The 19,472-nt window shown below is 37.9% G+C and overlaps 1 protein-coding gene across 1 annotated transcript; it reads left to right on the top strand.

Annotated features, from left to right (window-relative positions):
• Positions 1-427: 427 nt before the first annotated feature.
• Positions 428-18,771, top strand: pank1b (pantothenate kinase 1b). Its single transcript, XM_017686318.2, has 7 exons — positions 428-1,008; positions 4,427-4,779; positions 9,009-9,262; positions 12,403-12,579; positions 12,678-12,801; positions 14,460-14,585; positions 14,747-18,771. Exons 1-7 carry the CDS (start codon positions 747-749, stop codon positions 14,804-14,806), a joined length of 1,356 nt encoding a protein of 451 aa, XP_017541807.1. The 5' UTR covers positions 428-746; the 3' UTR covers positions 14,807-18,771.
• The last annotated feature ends 701 nt before the right edge of the window (positions 18,772-19,472 follow it).

The raw sequence follows: 19,472 nt of genomic DNA, 5'->3' as shown, positions 1-19,472 counted from the left end.
GTGAAAGGGAAGGTTTACAATCCTGTTTAAGTTTAATAAAACAGCATGTCATAAAGTCCAGGGCTTCTCAGCTGATTGTCTTGTCGTTGTGTAGTTGGCAAAGTCTGTCTTCTTGCCCCACCTGTATTCTAATAAGCCTCGCCCACTGCTCTACGATTGGCCTATAAGCAGACCGTCGTTCTGGGTCTATTCCGACAAGCCCCGCCTTCTTGCGCTAGGATTGGCTAATATGAGTAATATAAACTAAAAATTAAATCCGGCGTTAAAGGCTGACCTTCTCGGAATACGGGTAGGGCAATGTCGGAAAACGGGTGGGAGTATGTCGGAAAACGGGTAGGAGTACGTCAGAAAACAGGTGGGAGTTCGACTACAAGACAATGACGCGCAGGGGGCGGGGTTTATTGGAATATGGGTGGAAAAAACGCTTGAGCCTCGCAGTGTGGAGTGACGTCGCGAACCGGGTATTTGACTCGGAAGCCACAACAGTGGTTCGAAAAAAGCGTGAGGAAAAGAAGAAAATGATCGACAGTAGCCTCGAATTCACGCTCTAGAAACGGTGTCTCTCTCCATCTCTCCGTTAAGACCGCCTGTGAGCTTCCATATGTTCACCTGTTAGTGAAAAATACCGAGAATTGTGAGGCACCTTGGCCACAACGAAGGAGAAAAGACGGATTCGCTCACCGCCCCGGTCTTCTCAGCCGTTTCAGACGCGCCTCGGCTCGGCTCCCGCATTACCGTGTGAAATTATGGAAAATGCCAAATCACCCGACCAAACAGGCGCTCCTACACACTACTCGAACGGGCTGCTGAACGGGTTTCATCCGTCAAACGGAGGAGCTGGTGGAGGAGGAGGAGGCGGCAGCGCCAGTGGCACTAACTGTAGCGGTGGCCATCATGGTATTGAAAATTTCCACCATCTTCATCGTCCTGATGTTCACAGCAATGGCTCGCCTGCCAAACGCTGCAGACTCAGGAGACGGATGGACTCGGGGAAGAAGAACAGACCACGTAAGTCCTTCGCACACAAAACACTCGATCAGCCTCTGTTTTAGACTCCGCTAAGTCGCGTCTTCCTCGAACAAAGACGGCGCTGACATTGCGAAAAAATCATTTTAACATGATTTGGACGGACTGGTTCCCCAGAACATGAAACGGCGGAATAAACCAATCTAATAACCGCTCTCGCAGCAAGCAGGGCACGCAGGCCTGTTTTGCTTTAGGGGATTTGATTGATTTAGGTACTCTGAAACGGTGCTGTAGTGTAGGATGACAGATGGACATGCTGGCTGTTCGTATCGAGATTAAGAGCAAATTGCAGTCAGGCCTCCTTAAAATTAACTCCTTCAGTCATATAAAATCTAGCTTGCCATGCCTTTCCAGGGTGTCCTTGAACTCCCATTGAAGGATTCATAATGTGCCTTTATCTCGAGAGGGGTCATCAGTTCCTGATGTAGGACCTTTAAAAACTACATTTTATTATGATTATTTTAATATCGTCTTGCTCCGTGGCTAAAAAGGAAGAGAAGAAAACTCTTAAAACACGTTCATGCTGTGATTTTTAGCTAACAGGCCGTATTTTGCTCTGAAATAGTGCCTGTGGTATTTTGTGTTGTCAAACCAGGTATCGCGCGTTGTGCTGATTTCATTGGACGACGCGTGTTCGGTGGGCGTGGTCAACACACATTTGATATGATTAACATGGCGTTCAACCAATGAGGGAAGGGCAGCGCTCTGAGGGGCGGGGCGGAGCGAATCTTCAATATTTAGAAACGCAGCGTCTCATTGGGCTGCAGTCGAACCGTATTATATCGACTTAACCAGATGTTTAGCTTTATGATGGTGGGCAAGTAATATTCTCATTAATGTAAGAATTTATCACACTCACGCGCTAAGACATGTAGTAAGGCAAGAAATACCAAAGAACTGTTTCGACATCTTGGTAATTTTAGGGGATTTTAACAGTTCCTGGTATTAATTTGTGTGCAATCATTTGGCAGATTAACCATGAATGCAGCCTTTGTACATTCCTGCTTGTAATCTTTACCAAGGAGGTTATTAATTCAAAGGGACTGGATTTTTCTCCTATTTTATCTTATCTAGATCAGTGTGTGCCTGCATGTGTGGGTTCCAGTGACAGGTCTTTTGCTTGCCTGCTTTATCGTCACTACTCTCCTTGTGGCTGTGGAGCACTTAGCTCTCTCTCATGGCATGGAGCAAATGCACCTTTTACCTATATGTGCTCTTGCCAGTCACGTTGTCTCTCTTGGACAAAGCCTAAGGCTCCTTCATCAAATCAATGAAGCATTGTTTAATGGGGTCTGAAGCTAGCTGTTGTGTTCTAAAGAAGTGCTGAGAGTCAGAGCTCACAGCACAAGTAAGTACAGTGATAGTGAGAGATCCTCATAGTCATTAATCTAATTATGTACAAGTGAACCCCTCCAACAACAAACCATGTATTAACCATTACGCACTCTTCTGTTTTCTGTTTTATTTTGTATTTACATTAAAAACATTACATGAAGAAATTAGATTAAAAGCCAAACTATACTTTTTACAATTTAGTGACTCCTTTGTTTTGAATGCAAGGCATCAAACAATGTCATATTATGTTTATTTGGTTTTTATAAAACAATGTCAAACATACAATTTTCCATTGTAAAGGCTTAATTATTATTCACCATAACATATTAGTTTATCCACTAACAGTGAATCCTATAAACATTTCTCTCCAAATGGCCCTTTTGATAATACTTCTATAACACCAGCCTACACCAATGCTGTGGATTTATTTAATATTTCCACTACAACATGGGGCATGAGTTTCTTCCCGAAGATTATTTTATTTTATTACTCCTTTAGACGCAGATATTCTGGACTGCATCTTGTGTTTTAGAATGCTTACTTATCTTGCCACTATTATAGCTACAAAGACAATTACACTACACTAGGTTGTCGTACAGTGTATAATAATACTGTAATAATAATAATAATAATAAATCCATGGGCATAACCTTGTTAAAGGGAAATTCCACCAATTTAGAAAAAAATGCATCATTCAGAGTGATTTGATGTAACGTGATGCAAGGTAGAGACACTTACCAGTGGGACCCAGTGGTTATTAAATAGGTGTCTTATTTAAAATCACCAGTGAAACCACACAATTTCAGTTTTTATATGGAGTGTCGATAGTGATTAAAAAAAGGAAAAAAAGTAAATAAAATTGCCTTACAACACCCTGCTTGAATGGATTTTTATTTCAAAAAAGGCCTTTATTTCAAAAAGTAAAAAGTGTTTATAATCAACATCAGGCAGCATATTGTCGCTGTCCAAATATAAAAGTATCTCCAAATGGTAACTTTACAGGAGAGAGCAAAGCATTCTTTACTATGAATGTCATTTATATAAAGTTTTATTCCAAGCAATCTTGGAGCACTTCCATTAATCCAGGTCCATTCATCACAAAATATTTCCACAACATAAAGGAGGAGCTGCCCATGCTCGAATGATGTGGAAAGGTAAAAAAAAAAAAAAATAGATTCATGTTTTTCTTTGCACAGTTACAGTATTCTTAGCTATTTTATTGTCATTTCTCTGATGTAGGTTTAGAGATATTAAATGCTTTGCACTTCAGACTTGGTAAATTTCAGAATTGCACACAAACACTTTGAATTACTCTGTTTATATTTTAACAATTAAATAATTTAAATATTTTCAAAAATACAGGGAATTCCTCTAACTTTCTCTGCCTGCCAAAGGCTCTACTGCTGTGTTCCAAGGAGTAAAGAGCGAAAAGTGCATGGGCGATACTTGTTATGTAAGAGGATTATAACAGCTTTTAATCAACACATTTAATAACAAGGCACTTTTGACTCAGGAAAAACGGCTGCTCCCATTTCATACTTGGGTCTATTTGATTTAAAAGCATCGACATGATGAGCGTGGACCTTTATGTGCACACTGTCATCTGTTTTTATCCAAAGACCTTTCATATTGTCAGACTGTCTTCCTAGAAAGGTAGCGTTAACAAAACGTTTCATCTTTCAGAGGACATTAATAACTTATGCCTTTTGGGCATGTGAAGGAATGTTTGTTAAGAGCTATCACAGTTAACTGAATAAACTCGATGATGCAATTAAAAATCATTGATCCAAATTTACCTTCTTGATGTAATAATGTTGATTTTATTAATTTTTCAACACGTTATTTTTAAGACTGTAAAGGTCCTAGTTTATCTTTTTTCTTCAGAGTATTTATGAAGGACCGTGCGTGGTTTCTTTAATTTATTATTTAATTATTTATTAACAACTCAGATTAATTGATTACTCATCAGAATAGTTGGTGGTTATCATATAGACATGGCTGAATTTTCTTACTCTTGATAGAATAAAGGGGGAAAATATGTTTCTAATAGCCATTTGTTTTGCAGCCTTCCCTTGGTTTGGCATGGATATTGGAGGCACTCTGGTGAAGCTGGTCTATTTTGAGCCGAAAGACATCACGGCCGAGGAAGAGCAGGAGGAGGTGGAGAGCCTGAAAAGCATTCGCCGTTACCTTACTTCCAATGTAGCCTATGGCAACACGGGCATCAGAGATGTGCACCTGGAGCTAAAGAACCTCACAATGTGTGGCCGCAAGGGCAACCTGCACTTCATCCGTTTCCCCACGCATGACATGCATAGCTTTATCCAGATGGGCCGTGACAAGAACTTCTCCAGCCTGCACACCACACTCTGTGCCACTGGAGGGGGAGCCTACAAGTTTGAGGAGGACTTCAGAATGGTGAGCAGTAGGATGTAACAGGAGAATGTTCTAGCGCAGTGGTCCATATTAATTTATTATATAACAGGCCCAGACTCAACCTCTTTATCATCCATAGTTAATATTGACTTTAATAGCATATAATCTATTTGTAGTGCAATTTGTTATAAATGTATAAGTGGACAAAATTAAGATTCAAACGAAGTTGCGTACTAGTGGACCACTGTTTTCGTTGATGGAAATTTTCACCAGTTCTATGTGGTGATATGTCTTCATACTTTCAAAATTAATAACACAAAATCCACAAAAATAAAACAAGCTTTACAAATACACAGTATGTTATTCACAAAAGAAAATAAGATGCACAAATGCATAATATGAGATGCACAAACTTATTGTACCTTACAAATAACTAATCACTTCACAAATGTTTTGGGGACTTACAAATACTTTTTCCGCCTACTCATTTGTTTGTAGAATCGACGGCGCTCATTTATGCATCACTACAAATGCATTTATATGGAGAACCACCTGCATTCATTTGTGGATTTCTGAAACAGTTCTCATGCAGATTTTGGGGAACATCAATCCATAAATGTGTTTTTTTTTCTTTCTTTTTTTTAATTTAGTAATCTCCAGTCAATTTGAATATTATACAAGCCTTTCAGTAAGGCCCACTTTACCTTGACCAGTCACAGTAAAGTTGTGCTTAGACAGTCAGCTGAAGTCTTACAGAGCAGAATGGATGGAGTATTTGCGCAGCTCCAGGGCAGATGGGATCGCAGATAACAGTATGTTCTTGGGAAGCTAAGCCACAGACTATTAAAACACAACTAAAAATAATAGAGAATTTCTTAGAGAGTTAATGGGGAATGAACATGATAGAGCTTTCTTCGTTTCCTTTAACTGTGCAGACAAATGTATAGCTAAGTTGGCTAGCTAGTTAGCTAACTTTAGCCACATGTTGACTAAGCTCATCATATTTTCCTTTTCCTATATGTCTCAGTGTATTTTGCACACAAGGTCACTCTCTTTCCAACTTGCTCATTGGCAGTCACCGATCATTAACTTTAGCTAACTAGCTACCTACAACTCTGTGGAAGCAACACAACTGATCATTGATAAGAGATCACATTTACACTAGATACCAGCGATATGACTTAATAAAACTTCCCCTTTTTTCGGCTGCTCCCTTTAGGGGTCGCCACAGCGGATCATCTGCCTCCATCTTGCCCTATCTACTGCCTCCTCTACTTTTACACCAAGATATGATTTAATAAAACAAAGTGATTAAATTTCTTGATTTTTTTAAAATAAATTATTTCCACTGTTCCATTGGTTTTGGAGAGGAACCCATTAGGTAACATTTTTTACGGCTTGCTGTATTTAATGTTAATCTGCACAAACATTTAACACCTGGCTCTAACGTAGTTGCAACTTTAACTAGTTATTTTAAAGCTAGGTTATTTGCAGTCTTAGCAATTATATGTCTTCATTTCTGGCTAATGTTATGGTTTGTCAGGTTGAGTGTTCCATCTCTGAGCCACCTCCCTTCAGGATCATAATGACACTAGTCTAGTTTATGGACATGCTTTAAAAGCATTGTTTCTATAGGGCCTCTCAGCGGAGGTAGAAACATTGTTCTTACACATTCTGCTGAAACAGGCCTGATCCAGCTCTTGAAGTGCTTAATAATCAGTTGGAAAGCTGGATCGGGTGTACTAAGTCAAGTATTACTTGAAACCATGTAAAGCTGTGGGTCGTAAGAAACAGGGTTAAGAAACACTGCTTTGCAGTATTATCATGCCATCTGTTTGACACCATGCTGTATGTAATCACAGGTAAGGTCAACTACCTTTTAGCAAGGATGTGCAGCTCTGCTGGAGGACCTTTGTCTAGCACAGCTTTGTGATGGCCCTGTTCATACCCCCTGGTTCAGCTCACCCATTAATTACCAGGTTCAGTGTTGTTTGAGCAGAGAAATCACCAGACTGTGCTGTACTGTGCCGCTCCAGGGCCAGAGTCGTCTTAAAATACGTCAGGTGCTGGAGTGCAGCTACTTTTATGGCCCATTTTACTTAGTCCATAACTTCAGTATTGGTAGAAGCATAAATATTGACGCACTGACATACATAAATGGTTTTACTGACTGACTTGATATGAAGACTGTAAAACCTTTTTCATAGAATTTTGACCTCTTGTGCTGCTCTGACTGTTAAGAGACAAAAAAACAGTGGCCATTTGGACCAAATATCTCTACTATGCTATGCCCAGTTGCTTTTGTGCCTCTGCTTGTCCACTGGTAGCTGTATCTTTATATTGTGCAGGATAGCAGACTATATTGGGTACTTCCTGGCCCTCAAACTACCCCAACTATTACATGATATTAGCAATGTTTTTACTTTGAACAGTACTATCACTGAAATAAAAACACTGAAATGGTATAAATCTAGTAATGCATTTATACAGAAGCAAACCTGCATTCAAACCAGGTACAAAAACATGTGACATAACATATAGGAGGAAAGACCATACTCCATCCTCATTTCTAGACTGTCTGTCTTTTGGCAGGATTGAGCACCTGTGTGTATGACCAAGGTGTACTGTGCCATCTTGCATCATTTGGGGAACAACAGACTCAAAGCAACCTAACAAAACTTTCTAAGGACATTTTAGTTTTTACAAACAAATGAACAAATGTATAACTTCTATTTGATATGTACATGTGCAGTATACTGTTGCTTTACGACTAGCAGATAGTCTGTATACCTATAGATCTTAAATGGAGTCTTATGAATTTAAAAATAAAAGCTTTTAAAACAGGAAATGTGCAAATGCACCCATCAACTTAAAATTGACTAGAATAAAAGGTGGTTAATTTCAACCCAAACAAGTCCAGTTAGAGAAAGCCACAGAGTTGCAGCAAGCCTTTTAGATAGTAAAGGTTTTTTTCCACACCATAACCTGCAAATAAGAGTACAACAATTTAACTATTATCAACACAGCATATAAAAACTCAATACATGTGTAGGTGAAATATGTGTTATAGTCCTTATGACTACTTCCTATCAGCACCACTGTAAAGAATGTTTCTCTACAATAAATTCAAACCAAACCTCTCTGAATTACTTCATTTATATGTCAATCATTTACATATGCAAAAAATTGATGGCCTTCTCCTTTAATAAAAGAAGTTACAACTACACTAGTACATCAGGTAGTACATTGATGTGTAGATTAACATTTAACACAGCAGTGTGTAACACTAACCTGTACTTCACTTCACTTGAAGTCATCCAAGTTACTCTATTGGTTCCTTTCAAAAACGAATGGGATAATAGAAATAAAAAAAATCAAGAGATTTATTCTCTTTTATTTATTAATCATATTCTTGGTGACTATGTAAATGTGATCACTTATCACTGATTGGTTGTTTTGCTTCAACAGAGCTCTAGGTATGTAGTAGGCAAGTGTTAAAGACTGGTAGTTGCCAATAAACAAGTTGGAAAGAGACTGAACTCTGTGTGCAAAATTACATATTTTTCTTTTCCAATATTAAGAACTTATTTATTAACACAGCATGAAGCTAACTTAGTTATACATTTGTCTGCATAGTAAAAGGAAATGAAGAAAGCAGTGTCGTCTTTGTTCCTCGTTAACTCCATTAAATTCTGTATTCTTTTTAGTTGTATTTTAATAGCATGTGGTTTTAAATTCCTAAGCATGAGCAGTTCTCCAAACTTACTTGAAAAACTCGCACACTATGGTCCCACCTGCACTGAAGCTGTGCAAAATACTCCATCCCTGTTGCTCTGTAAGGCACAGACTTGCTGTGATTGATGAAGGTAATGTGGGCATTACTGAAAGACTTCTTTTTTTTTTTAATCTGTTTGGCTGAAGATTACCTCTTGCATTATGTATTTGTGGATATAATTTTCTTGTGAATCACATACCGCTTATATGTGAATCTTTATCTTTGTGGCTATTTTTATTTATTTATTTTTTATTATGAAACAAATATCACCCTTACAGTTCTTTCAGCAGTTTCCTACTTCATTGTGTGATGCCTATTAATATGAAGGTCCATATGGTTGTGAATGTTTCTGTTTTGAGTATTAAGTTGGTTCTCAAAAATCAGCAAGAGGCTTAGCTAGTTTGATCTGTGAGCAGAGACAGTGTAGTGTCTTGTGGAGGGGCTTCACATTGCCTTTCTTGCTTATGCTGTTCTCACTGACTGTGTTCCACTGCAGGTAGCTAATCTGGAGCTGCAGAAGTTGGACGAGCTGGACTGTCTGATTCAGGGTCTGCTGTATGTCGACTCAGTTGGCTTCAACGGCCACCCCGAGTGCTACTTTTTCCAAAATCCCTCTGACCCTGAAAACTGTGTCAAGCAGCCATGTTGCCTTGACAACCCTTTTCCCATGTTGCTGGTAAACATTGGCTCAGGAGTGAGCATCCTGGCAGTCTACTCTAAAGACGATTACAAACGAGTCACAGGCACCAGGTAAATAATGTCTGTATGTGTTAATAAAATGACTCTAGTGAGCTCTCATCTAATTAGTGTGGGACCTCAGGACTCGCGAAGTGGGTGTATCAGAACACTCTGCAGTTTTTATTTTTGTGTTCTTTCCAGTTGTGAGTCCAAAGTGAGGACAAATACTTGCATTGCCAGTAAGAAGAGACCAGACAATAAGCTGTACTGATCATTAAAAGAGAGAAATAAGAAATTAGAGATCTGATATGCAGTATCTGTATGGAGCCGATACAAGCAACAAATGCTGATCGCACAGGACCACCAAAGAGCAGGCATTATTTGAGTGGTAAACCATTCTAAGCACCACGGTTACACTGACCTGGTGGTGGTGTGTTAGTGTGTGTTACACGGGTATGAGTGGATCAGACACAGCAGTGCAGCTGTTTTAGACACAACTATCTTGTTAGCCCAGATTGTAGATATAAAGTCAGAGACAGTAGCTTATTTGTTGTTGCACAGTTTGGTCATCCTCTAGTTCTTCATCAGTGGGCAGTGTTGGCTGGATATTTGTGGTTGGTGGACTATTCAATATACACTGAGAAAACTCAAGCAGTACTGCTGTGTATGCAAAAATTCAGTTGTCTATTTAAATAACTTGAATCAAATTAAGATCCACATTGAAAATAAGAGGCAACTGGTCATATAGCCCTATACGTAGTGCATAATTACACTGTGATAATTTGGTATACATGTAGCAGCATCATTCAGATACAGAGCTAGTGCGTTTACCTGTCTCACATCATTTACATCATAAAGCACAGAACAGCCCAAATGAAATTAATAAACTGGCCACTTACCGATCATGTTGGAACAAAGATCTGCAGATTCTGATTATGAATCCCTAAATTGTACTGAGTCCAGCTTAGCTACTGAAGCCAAACAAGACCAAAGCTTCATAGAGCTAATTAGTTGTTGGTGATAGCTACCCAACAAAAGAAAGCCTTTAAATATATTCCACTAGTATAATGTCGGAAGAAATGGAAAATCAACAGCATTTTTTCTGTAGTAGACTGAGTAGAGTTTTAGCAGTGTGAACAGCAGTATGTGGACAAACATATTGGGACACACCTTTTAATCATTGTATTCAGGTATTTCATTCCCATTGCCATAAGTGTATGAAATCAAACACCTAGCCATGCATTCTGCCTTTACAAACATTTGTGAAAGAATGGGTCATTCCAAAGAGCTCACAGAATTTGAGTACATGGTACTCCGATGCCACTGTTACATCAGGTCAGTTAGGGAAATTCCTTCCCTTCTGAGTATTCCATGAGCAGCAGTGATTGCTATAGCTGAAAAGCGGAAGCGGAGCATAGTGCACCAACGCTGACGTCAGCACAAAAACTGAGAGCTGGGACCATCATGGCATGGGTTTCCATGACTGTGCAGCAGTATGTAAGCAGCTGTATGCAAGCCCTATGTTGCCAAGCACAATGCCAAACACAATGCCAATCACCGGATGGAGTGGAGTGAAGCACTCCTGCATTGGACTCCGGAGCAGTGAAAATGCATTCTATGGAGTGATGAATCACATTTCTCCATCAGACTGCCAGATAGAGGAGTCTGGGTTTGCGAATGCCTGACGGCATTGTGCCAGCTCTTAGTGCCAGCACTTAGAACCCCTTAGTTCCAGTGAGAGGAAATCCTAATACTTCAGCATACCAAGACCATTCTATGCTTCCAAGTTTGTAGGAACTCCTAGGAAAGGCTCTTCTCTGTTGCAGCATGTTTTTGCCCCAGTGCACAAAGCAAGGTCCCTAAAGGTATGGTGGGGTGAGCTTGACTGGACCACACAGAGCCCTGACCTCAACCCCGTCAGACCTCTTTGGGATGAGCTAGAAGAAAAATTGCTAGCCAGGCCCTTTCATCAAAGATCATAAAATCTGTGTGTAATTAGTGTGTAGGTGTCCCAGTGCTTTTGTCCATATTGTGTAATGTGTTATTGTGTTAGATGGCTATCTTGAGAGAAATGCTTCAGTTAGTCGGATCTGTTCTGGCAGTTATGAAGGTTTCGGTATCAAAGTATCTGTATTAGCATAGTGGTATTGCACCATATGTAGTTGAAACAGCCATGTACCAAAATAAACATTCCTGCAAAGGTTAATGTACAGTTAACATTTGATTAACTTAAAGTTAACAGTAGTCGAAGTAGTAATTTTGTCGTGTACGAAAGTTTGGACATGCTGCTTAGTCAATATCTGTTCTTGTTGTAGTGTGATATTCTTGGGCCATTTTGCATGAGTAAGATTTACCCACAAATTATTAATGGTGTTCAGGTCAGCGGACTGTGAGGGTATTCCAAAATATTTTTTTGCATTTCTTGAGGTAGATTATGGTGGATTTGAGTTATGTTTTAGACTGTTGTCCTGTTCTAGAAGCCAGTCTCTTTTCAGCTTCACTGACTTGACTGACTGTGTCACATTTGTTTTCAGAATTTGCTCTTCCATCCACTGATGCAGTATTTCTTGTGTCACTGGCTGCCACAAAATCCCAAAGCATAATGGATTCACCCCTGTGCTTAACAGTTGATGATAATCCTTAGCCAGCTGCCTAGAGGAGCCCGTTGTTGAGTGTTAGCTCAAAGTTTGAAAAGACAGACAATTTTCTATGTTCTGGTGCTGTCATCAGCTGACAGTTCCTAATTACAGTGCTTGACCTGCTGAAACTAGTTCTAACGAGTCATTTAAGGCCTTTAAGAGTTCTTTAACTTCTTAGACTTTACAACTGAAACGGTGTCCAAACTTTTGCACATGCCACAATTTGGGTTTGTTTTTTCCGTTTTTCAAGTTAATCAAATATAAAGTAACTGTGCATCACTGTTTGCAGAAAATGTTATTTTTGGGTAGTTTGCTGTGGAGGTCATGTTTCTTGCCACATTTCGTGTTGTGTGTGTGTGTGTGTGTGTGTGTGTGTGTGTGTGTGTGTGTGTGTGTGTGTGTGTGTGTGTGTGTGTGTAATCCATCCATCCATCCATCCATCCATCCATTTTCTAAGCCGCTTCAATGTGACTAAAAAGCACAAATTACTCTCAGTGCAGTGTCTGTAAAATATTTACCTATTGTGTTGTTTGTCCTTTTTCTGATTTTTTTATTATTTTTTTTTAAACCCAGTTTGGGAGGGGGCACTTTTCTTGGCCTCTGCTGCTTGCTGACTGGCTGTGAGACGTTTGAAGAGGCCCTAGAGATGGCAGCAAAGGGTGACAGCACCAACGTTGACAAGCTGGTAAAGGACATTTATGGGGGAGATTACGAGCGCTTTGGCCTTCAAGGATCTGCTGTGGCATCCAGGTATTAGACAATTTCATTTTGAGTCTTTTTTTTTTTTTAAATAAAGTGTTTCTGTACAAAAGCCCTTAAATGTTTTTTTTTTTCCTTTGGTCACTTAGTTTTGGTCATATGATGAGCAAAGACAGACGTGATAGCATCAGCAAAGAGGACTTGGCCAGAGCTACTCTTGTCACGATTACAAACAACATTGGTTCCATTGCCCGTATGTGTGCTGTGAATGAGGTTTGTCACATTTAATTTTTCATTCATAATTAGTGCAATGAAACGTTGAAGGAGTTTAAGTGTTGTCATTTTATACATTGTATACATTAACATACTATTTATGAGATCATAATGTTGATTAGCATCTACTATTTGATACATGATTCCATGTGGCTCTAAATGCAAGTCAAATATGAGTGCTACTAATACTACTAATGCTACTAACAGCCCTGATTTACCAGTAAAGACACCAAAAGAAGATGCGAATGCTGCTGGAAATACATTTGTGTGCTTTCAGCTTCTTTACAGTGTTGCCTTGTGGCCTGGAGATCAAGCAGCATTGTACAGGGCTATCAAAGCACACAGAACAACGACATGAGCAACAACAATACTGTTAATGATTCTGATCCTTACATTTGTTTTGCTGCACAAAAAACATTGTGTGTGTTTAAAGATTAGTTTTAAGAATTGAATTGGGCATGGTAGAGTAGCTCCAAGGAACAAAAGGCCAGTAAAAATATGTGGTCAGATTCTCAAATTATTTACAGAATAATTAAAAATACAGAAAAGGTATAGAAAATATTTAACGCACAAAGTAATATGAAGCAACATGAAAAATCTGCAGTGAGTATACAGTTACATTTTGCATGTTTAAACATACAGTTATAAGATACAATATGTGATGGTGATTACAAAATAAACACATGGAAGGGGTCTTTATGAAGTTTATAGCCTGGGATTAAAAAAAGCTATGTGCATTGAAATGTGTGCATTAAAGACGACCTCCACCTGTGACCTACCAATAGAGATGGCATGATACTAGGGTTGGGCAATAAGAAAATATTTATTATCATAGCAAAAAATTGTGTTAAAGCATGTCACAGCATTGTTTTCTGAGTGTATTGTGGGGATTTTCAGTAAACCTCATTAGCATGGTGGCATAACTCTCATAGCATACTGTTTAATTGGAATTAGCAGTGCAATATCTGAAATGCTTCATTTTACTTGTAGGTTTTGATGGTTTTATGTTTGACTGTACTGGTCATTTTTTGTCTGTTTCAACTTATCGTATGTCTGACCTTGAGTATCAACCAATATCAGTACAGGTCCAGTTTTTTTTTTTTTAATCTACTTGATTTTAAAATAACCTATTTTAAATTATAGCAATGAATTTAGTCATTCAAAATAGCCTACTTTTAAATGCTTAACATGCTGAAGCCTCTCAAACACTCTACTACCCCTCAGGGAGAAATATACAGCTAAGAGCATCATCCTACACAATGAGAATATGTGCTGTTTCAGGCTAGATTTGTTACAGGATTGGATTGAACTTCTGTTTCTTTTTTTCTTTTCAATATCCAGTTCAGTATTTTCTGATCTCTACATGATGACAATAAATGGAACAGGATCGGTGCCATCTTTACCTACAGTACACCTATGATTAATCATACAATTGATTGTACTACTTATTAAGTATACCATTGACTACAGCTGTTGCATTGGCCTCCAACGGCACAGTGCAGATACTCACAGCTAGGTGGCAGCCAAAACTTTACCTTTCCAGCTGTTTCCCCCGAGTCACTGTGCTAATCATAAGCACGTGTAGTAGAGTTTATCTCTGTATCTTTTGTGTAAATAGACTGCTACGACTATCAAATGTTATTTCTTTTTGTTTTCAGAGAATTGAAAGGGTTGTGTTTGTTGGAAATTTCCTGCGAATAAATACAGTGTCAACAAAGCTGTTAGCATATGCCATGGACTTTTGGTCAAAAGGACAACTGAAAGCCCTGTTTTTGGAACATGAAGTAAGTGATTTTTATTCAGTAAATGCGCTGAATGTCATGTCTACCATGAAACATGAATCTAACAGTGCCTTTAGTTGACCTACATTTCACACACTGGTTAGGTGTGGTGTATGCATAACAAACAATAATCTTGCTAATCTGGGCCATCCGGTTGTGTGCAGGGTTATTTTGGGGCTGTTGGTGCCTTCCTAGAGCTACTGAGGATGACTGAAGACCTTTGAGGACCTCAAAAAAAAAAACACAAACAACAACAAAAAAATACTTTCCAGAACCAGAAGCTGCTGTAAGATGTCAGGAAAGCCTCCTCCCATAACAAGCCATTTGGATAATGTTTAAGATATTTAAGACAATGCCTGTATTCTCCTTCCCTGATTTTAAGCTTATTGCAAGCTTAATCCTGATTTGTGAATGGGATTTGGAGGTGAGTGTTATGTATTTACCACTAAGGAGGAAGCCTCTCATGGTACAGTCTACCATAAAGAAAAATGAAGATGCTTGTATTAGTAGCCCGTGCCCTACAAGCCTAAATTGACTAATTTTGTTTTAAACTAAATTGTTTGTTTTAAACTTCCAGCAAATCACTTTTTGTGTTGTATGTTTTAAACCATTGACTTAGAACATGGGTTAGACTCAAAGTCTGTTCTACAGTGCATAAATATTTCAGTGAGAATTTGGCTGAATTATTTAGTTGTTAAATGTCTAATAAGTAACATTTTTTTAAATTTGACTAGATACGTGATGACAATGGTAATGGAAAGGGCAAAACTGGAGGTAATTCCTGTTCAGATGATGTAGAAAACCAAGTGATCAACAATTTGACAAGCGATTACTCTGTAATATGCAGTATACAACGAGGCAGGTGATTCCACAACGCTAATTTGTGATCATTACTATGCACACTTTAGTATGCTAAGCACTGTGGTCCAGCAGTAGTGTTCATGAGAGACCTGGGTTTGATCACCTGGTCAGAGAACCGGTGAAATTTAAATATAGTACTTATTCGACTTTTAAATGGACTTTCTGAGAATTCTGCATCATCAACCAGATCAGTAAATGGCCTTCATATTTTAAGATTTTGCAGTATTAGCCAGTTTGATAGAGCCCTTTATAACAACAAGCCAACTGTTGATCTATTAACACAGCTTTTTAAACTATGGCGACAGTTCTGGGGACCAAGCTTTCAGTGTTTACTGATCAACGGCTTATCGATTTGTTAGGTTAGTAGTTCAGGGATGATTGATTTCTGATCAGAAGAAAACATGGTATGCATCAGTTCTGATATTATCCCATATTTCACTAAATGACTACTTCACTCACGAAACTAGTTTATTTTTACCCTTGAGGTGTACTTACACTGTAATAGAGTTTTTTTTATTTGTTTCTATTTAATCCATATTTTGCAGATTTATCATTTTATTGATTGTCCTATTTGTGGCATTAAGATGGTATCAGTTTCACTTGAAACTACTAAACGAGCCTGTAAACCTTTCTCCTGCCTTTCCTCCTGCCTTTTCAACAAATGCCTTCATTATCATCTCTTTATGTCTTATGTATGTTCTTCTCAGAGGCCCAGCATCACATATCATTGACATTAATATGTAGCTTTAATTTGCCTTCCTCAAAGCTGTGTACAGTAATGAAAGAAGTCTAAATGGTAGGAGTAGTCTGCTTGGCAAGACATTTTTAAAGGAATACTCCAGTGTTTTTACCTGATCTCTGTCTGCTTTACCTGTAGCATGCAGTCAGTAACCATGAACAGTGATTCCTTGTGCTTGACAAAGGAACAGAATAGACATAATTAGAATGGAATCCGTTTCACTTTGGTTTGTATTGTAAGTGTTTTTTGAGTCAAAAGAGTTTCTGTTGTATAAGCGTAGGGTACTGTCCATGGTAATCAGCTTCATGCTACAGATGAATCAGACAGAGCTTAGGTTGAAAAATAGTGTAGTATTCATTTCCCCCTAGGCTTTGTGGCTGTATCTGAAATAGGCTGGGGCAGCACTTTAAAGCGCTATGTATGCAGAGTATAAACTGTGTTACTAGTCTGTGTTACTAGTGCTTTGCAATATCTCAAACACATGGAGCACATATTTAAATGATATTGAAAATAAAAAAGACATACATTTTTGTGTATAAAGTCAAAATATCCTAGTGTCAAATCAAGTTGCATTTCACCACGATCAGCTTCCTGTCCTCCGATTGCATCAGCACCAAACATCAGCCACATATTTACATTGTATTTCTAAATTAAGTCACCACTGTTATGGAAAAGAAGCTTGCATTTCCGTAGTGGTAACTGTGTAAGAGAAGGAAAAGTCAGTAACACTTTACTTGAGCTTGACATAACCATGCCATTAACATGTCATAGAAAATATCATATACTGTTATGAGTTACCATTACACCAGTACTCTCATGACATGTCAAAATATTATGGCACACAGCAACAGTTAGCAAATGACATAAGCTGTCATGACATCCAGTATTACGACATTACTGGTAAAGGTAACATAACACTGTTATATTGATGAACAAAATCGGTTATATCAGGCTATGTTTGTGTCGTGATTGTCAACGTTACATAGCAGAGTTCAGGTGAAGCATTACTGAAAGATTTTTCTGAACCTTTTTGTGTGTTAATGTAGTGAGATTATGTATTGCAGCACTTTTATTAAGTCATTTTTGGGCATTTCTCTTACCCTATTTGTGCCCTCATTCACACAGTGTCAAGAGTGTCTGGCATTTATATAATAATATCTCCCTTGCATTGCCAGGTATTTAGCATTAATGGCTGTGTGTATGATGCATATAATTTGTAAGTGTATGTGATGCTGGAGCTCATTTCCAATAGTTTACACGTTTTTCCGTTTCGTCCTTCTATTCTTTCCCATTACCTCTGCTCAGTCCTCTGCCTTATGCAGTTGGTTGCCATTTTGACTTTTCAGTATCTGTATATGCACGATGGCAGTCCAACACAACTCTGAGCCACTACAGCAACTTTCACGTGTTTAAGGGGTGCCTTTTACTGATGGAATCCAGACTTTTATCTGTGCATCTTCCTCCTTCTTCTTCTAATGCTACGTCCAGATGTCTCTGTAAAATGTTAATCCTCCATTGTGTTGAATTCAGTTGGTCTGTTCATGGTTTTTCTTTTGTTGTTTTTTTTTTTCCTTCAGGAAATTGAGTGCATGTGTTAGTACATACTGTTCTAATCTCTGAGCCACTGCAAGCTATAATAACTAACACAAGGAAGAATGACATGTATGCAAAACAGGGCTAGATAAATCGAGACACTACATACTTTTCCATTAATGTTGAGTATGTGCTTTGTAACAGGCCCAGTTCAGCTTATTGCATGAATGGTCCTAGCAATGTATACTCAAGCATGTTTAGTCTCCTTTGTTTTTAAATCCCCATTGGTGGAAACTCCTGTTCACATTTCATGTTCATTCTAATCAGCCACAATGGGGGAAAAAAAAAGTACAGAATGTACATGATCCAGATTTCCACATCAGTATATTCATTATGCAAAATCTAAAGATAAAATTGTGTTAATCTAATAACACATGAAAAGTTTCATTTCAAAATCTTAAATGCCACTTTTATTCGTTCTCATTTTTTATTTATTTATTTTTTTAAGTACACATTGCTGATTTTGGCTTTACACAAAATAATCAATCATAAATACAATTTTTTGACTACGTTATATGTCAGCTGTTATTCTATTCAAATCTCTTTTAGTTACAAGTGGATATACAGCATTTTGGAATGAAACGTCATTTTATTCATGTGGAAGTGATGCATTTTTTTAAATGTAGCTAAATTCAGTGCATCACTTTTTTCACTGCATCTTAGTCATACTTGATGCATGTTCATAAATCTGTAAACATTGAAAGACTCAATGTAATTGAATCATTAACTCCTTGCTGATCTTTTTAAATAATAAACCACTCCCTCTTTCACACAGTTAAGAATACGATATTTAGTCTTCTCACAATATCACTACATCAGTGTTTTGTGTTTACGTGTTGTTGAGGAATCCAAGGCTTATTTACGCCCGCCCTGTGGAATGAACAGCTCATTCCAAACAGCTCTGAAGTTTGTCATGACACCATTTCTCTTGATCATGTTTCATTTCACCTTGAATTTTTTTTTTTGTTAATAAACCCTGAATACTTATCAAACATGGTACATGTGTACACAGTTCTTCAGCATTTGCTTATTTCAATGAAGGATGTGTGTACATGACTGTGAGAGAGCGGGTGTGGAGTGCATGGTTGTCTTGTTTGTGTGTGGCTGTTTTATTTTCATACATATCAAGAACAAAAAATGTCCTGACTTCAAAGTGTTTTTATAAAAACAAGTTACTGCTTATAACTGAAATAGATTTTTTTTGTTATGTTCGTTAGGCTTTTATTTATTTATATATATATATATATATATATATATATATATATATATATATATATATATATAAAATACATACAGGTACACACTTAACTTCATTAAGTACTCCTACCTTGTATCTAAATTCTGGGCCCATTTGTATAGATACAAGAAAGTGTAGTTAATAAAGTGAAGTATAAAGTCAAGTATATATTTGGGATGTAACAGAATACAGAAGTATAGTAAATATGTGCTCAGAATACATAAATAAAGCATCTGTATTCATTGTTAGGCAAGGAACAATGAACAAAGGCAGTATTCAGAATACAATTACATTTTTAGGAGGATGTGTCTAGGATACCTACCCACTAATAAAAAACATATGATTCTCAAAGGAAACACCATGAATGTTTGTTTATTGAATATTTTAGAATCTGCACAGCATGTAGCAAGCATGCTTGTTAAACTAAAGAGGACCACACTTCTTTACAAACACTGAAAGT

Source organism: Pygocentrus nattereri, chromosome 13 (assembly GCF_015220715.1).
Source record: "Pygocentrus nattereri isolate fPygNat1 chromosome 13, fPygNat1.pri, whole genome shotgun sequence".
Taxonomy (NCBI): Eukaryota; Metazoa; Chordata; class Actinopteri; order Characiformes; family Serrasalmidae; genus Pygocentrus; species Pygocentrus nattereri.
This window is presented reverse-complemented; position numbering and strand designations above follow the sequence as displayed.

What these genes read in the sequence shown, in the direction of transcription:
- pank1b (XM_017686318.2), top strand. Translation starts at nt 747, where the DNA reads ATGGAAAATGCCAAATCACCCGACCAAACAGGCGCTCCTACACACTAC. An exon ending in AAACGAGTCACAGGCACCAG is followed by an intron (nt 9,263 to 12,402) that starts GTAAATAATGTC and finishes TTTTAAACCCAG; the next exon opens with TTTGGGAGGGGGCACTTTTC. An exon ending in GGATCTGCTGTGGCATCCAG is followed by an intron (nt 12,580 to 12,677) that starts GTATTAGACAAT and finishes TTGGTCACTTAG; the next exon opens with TTTTGGTCATATGATGAGCA.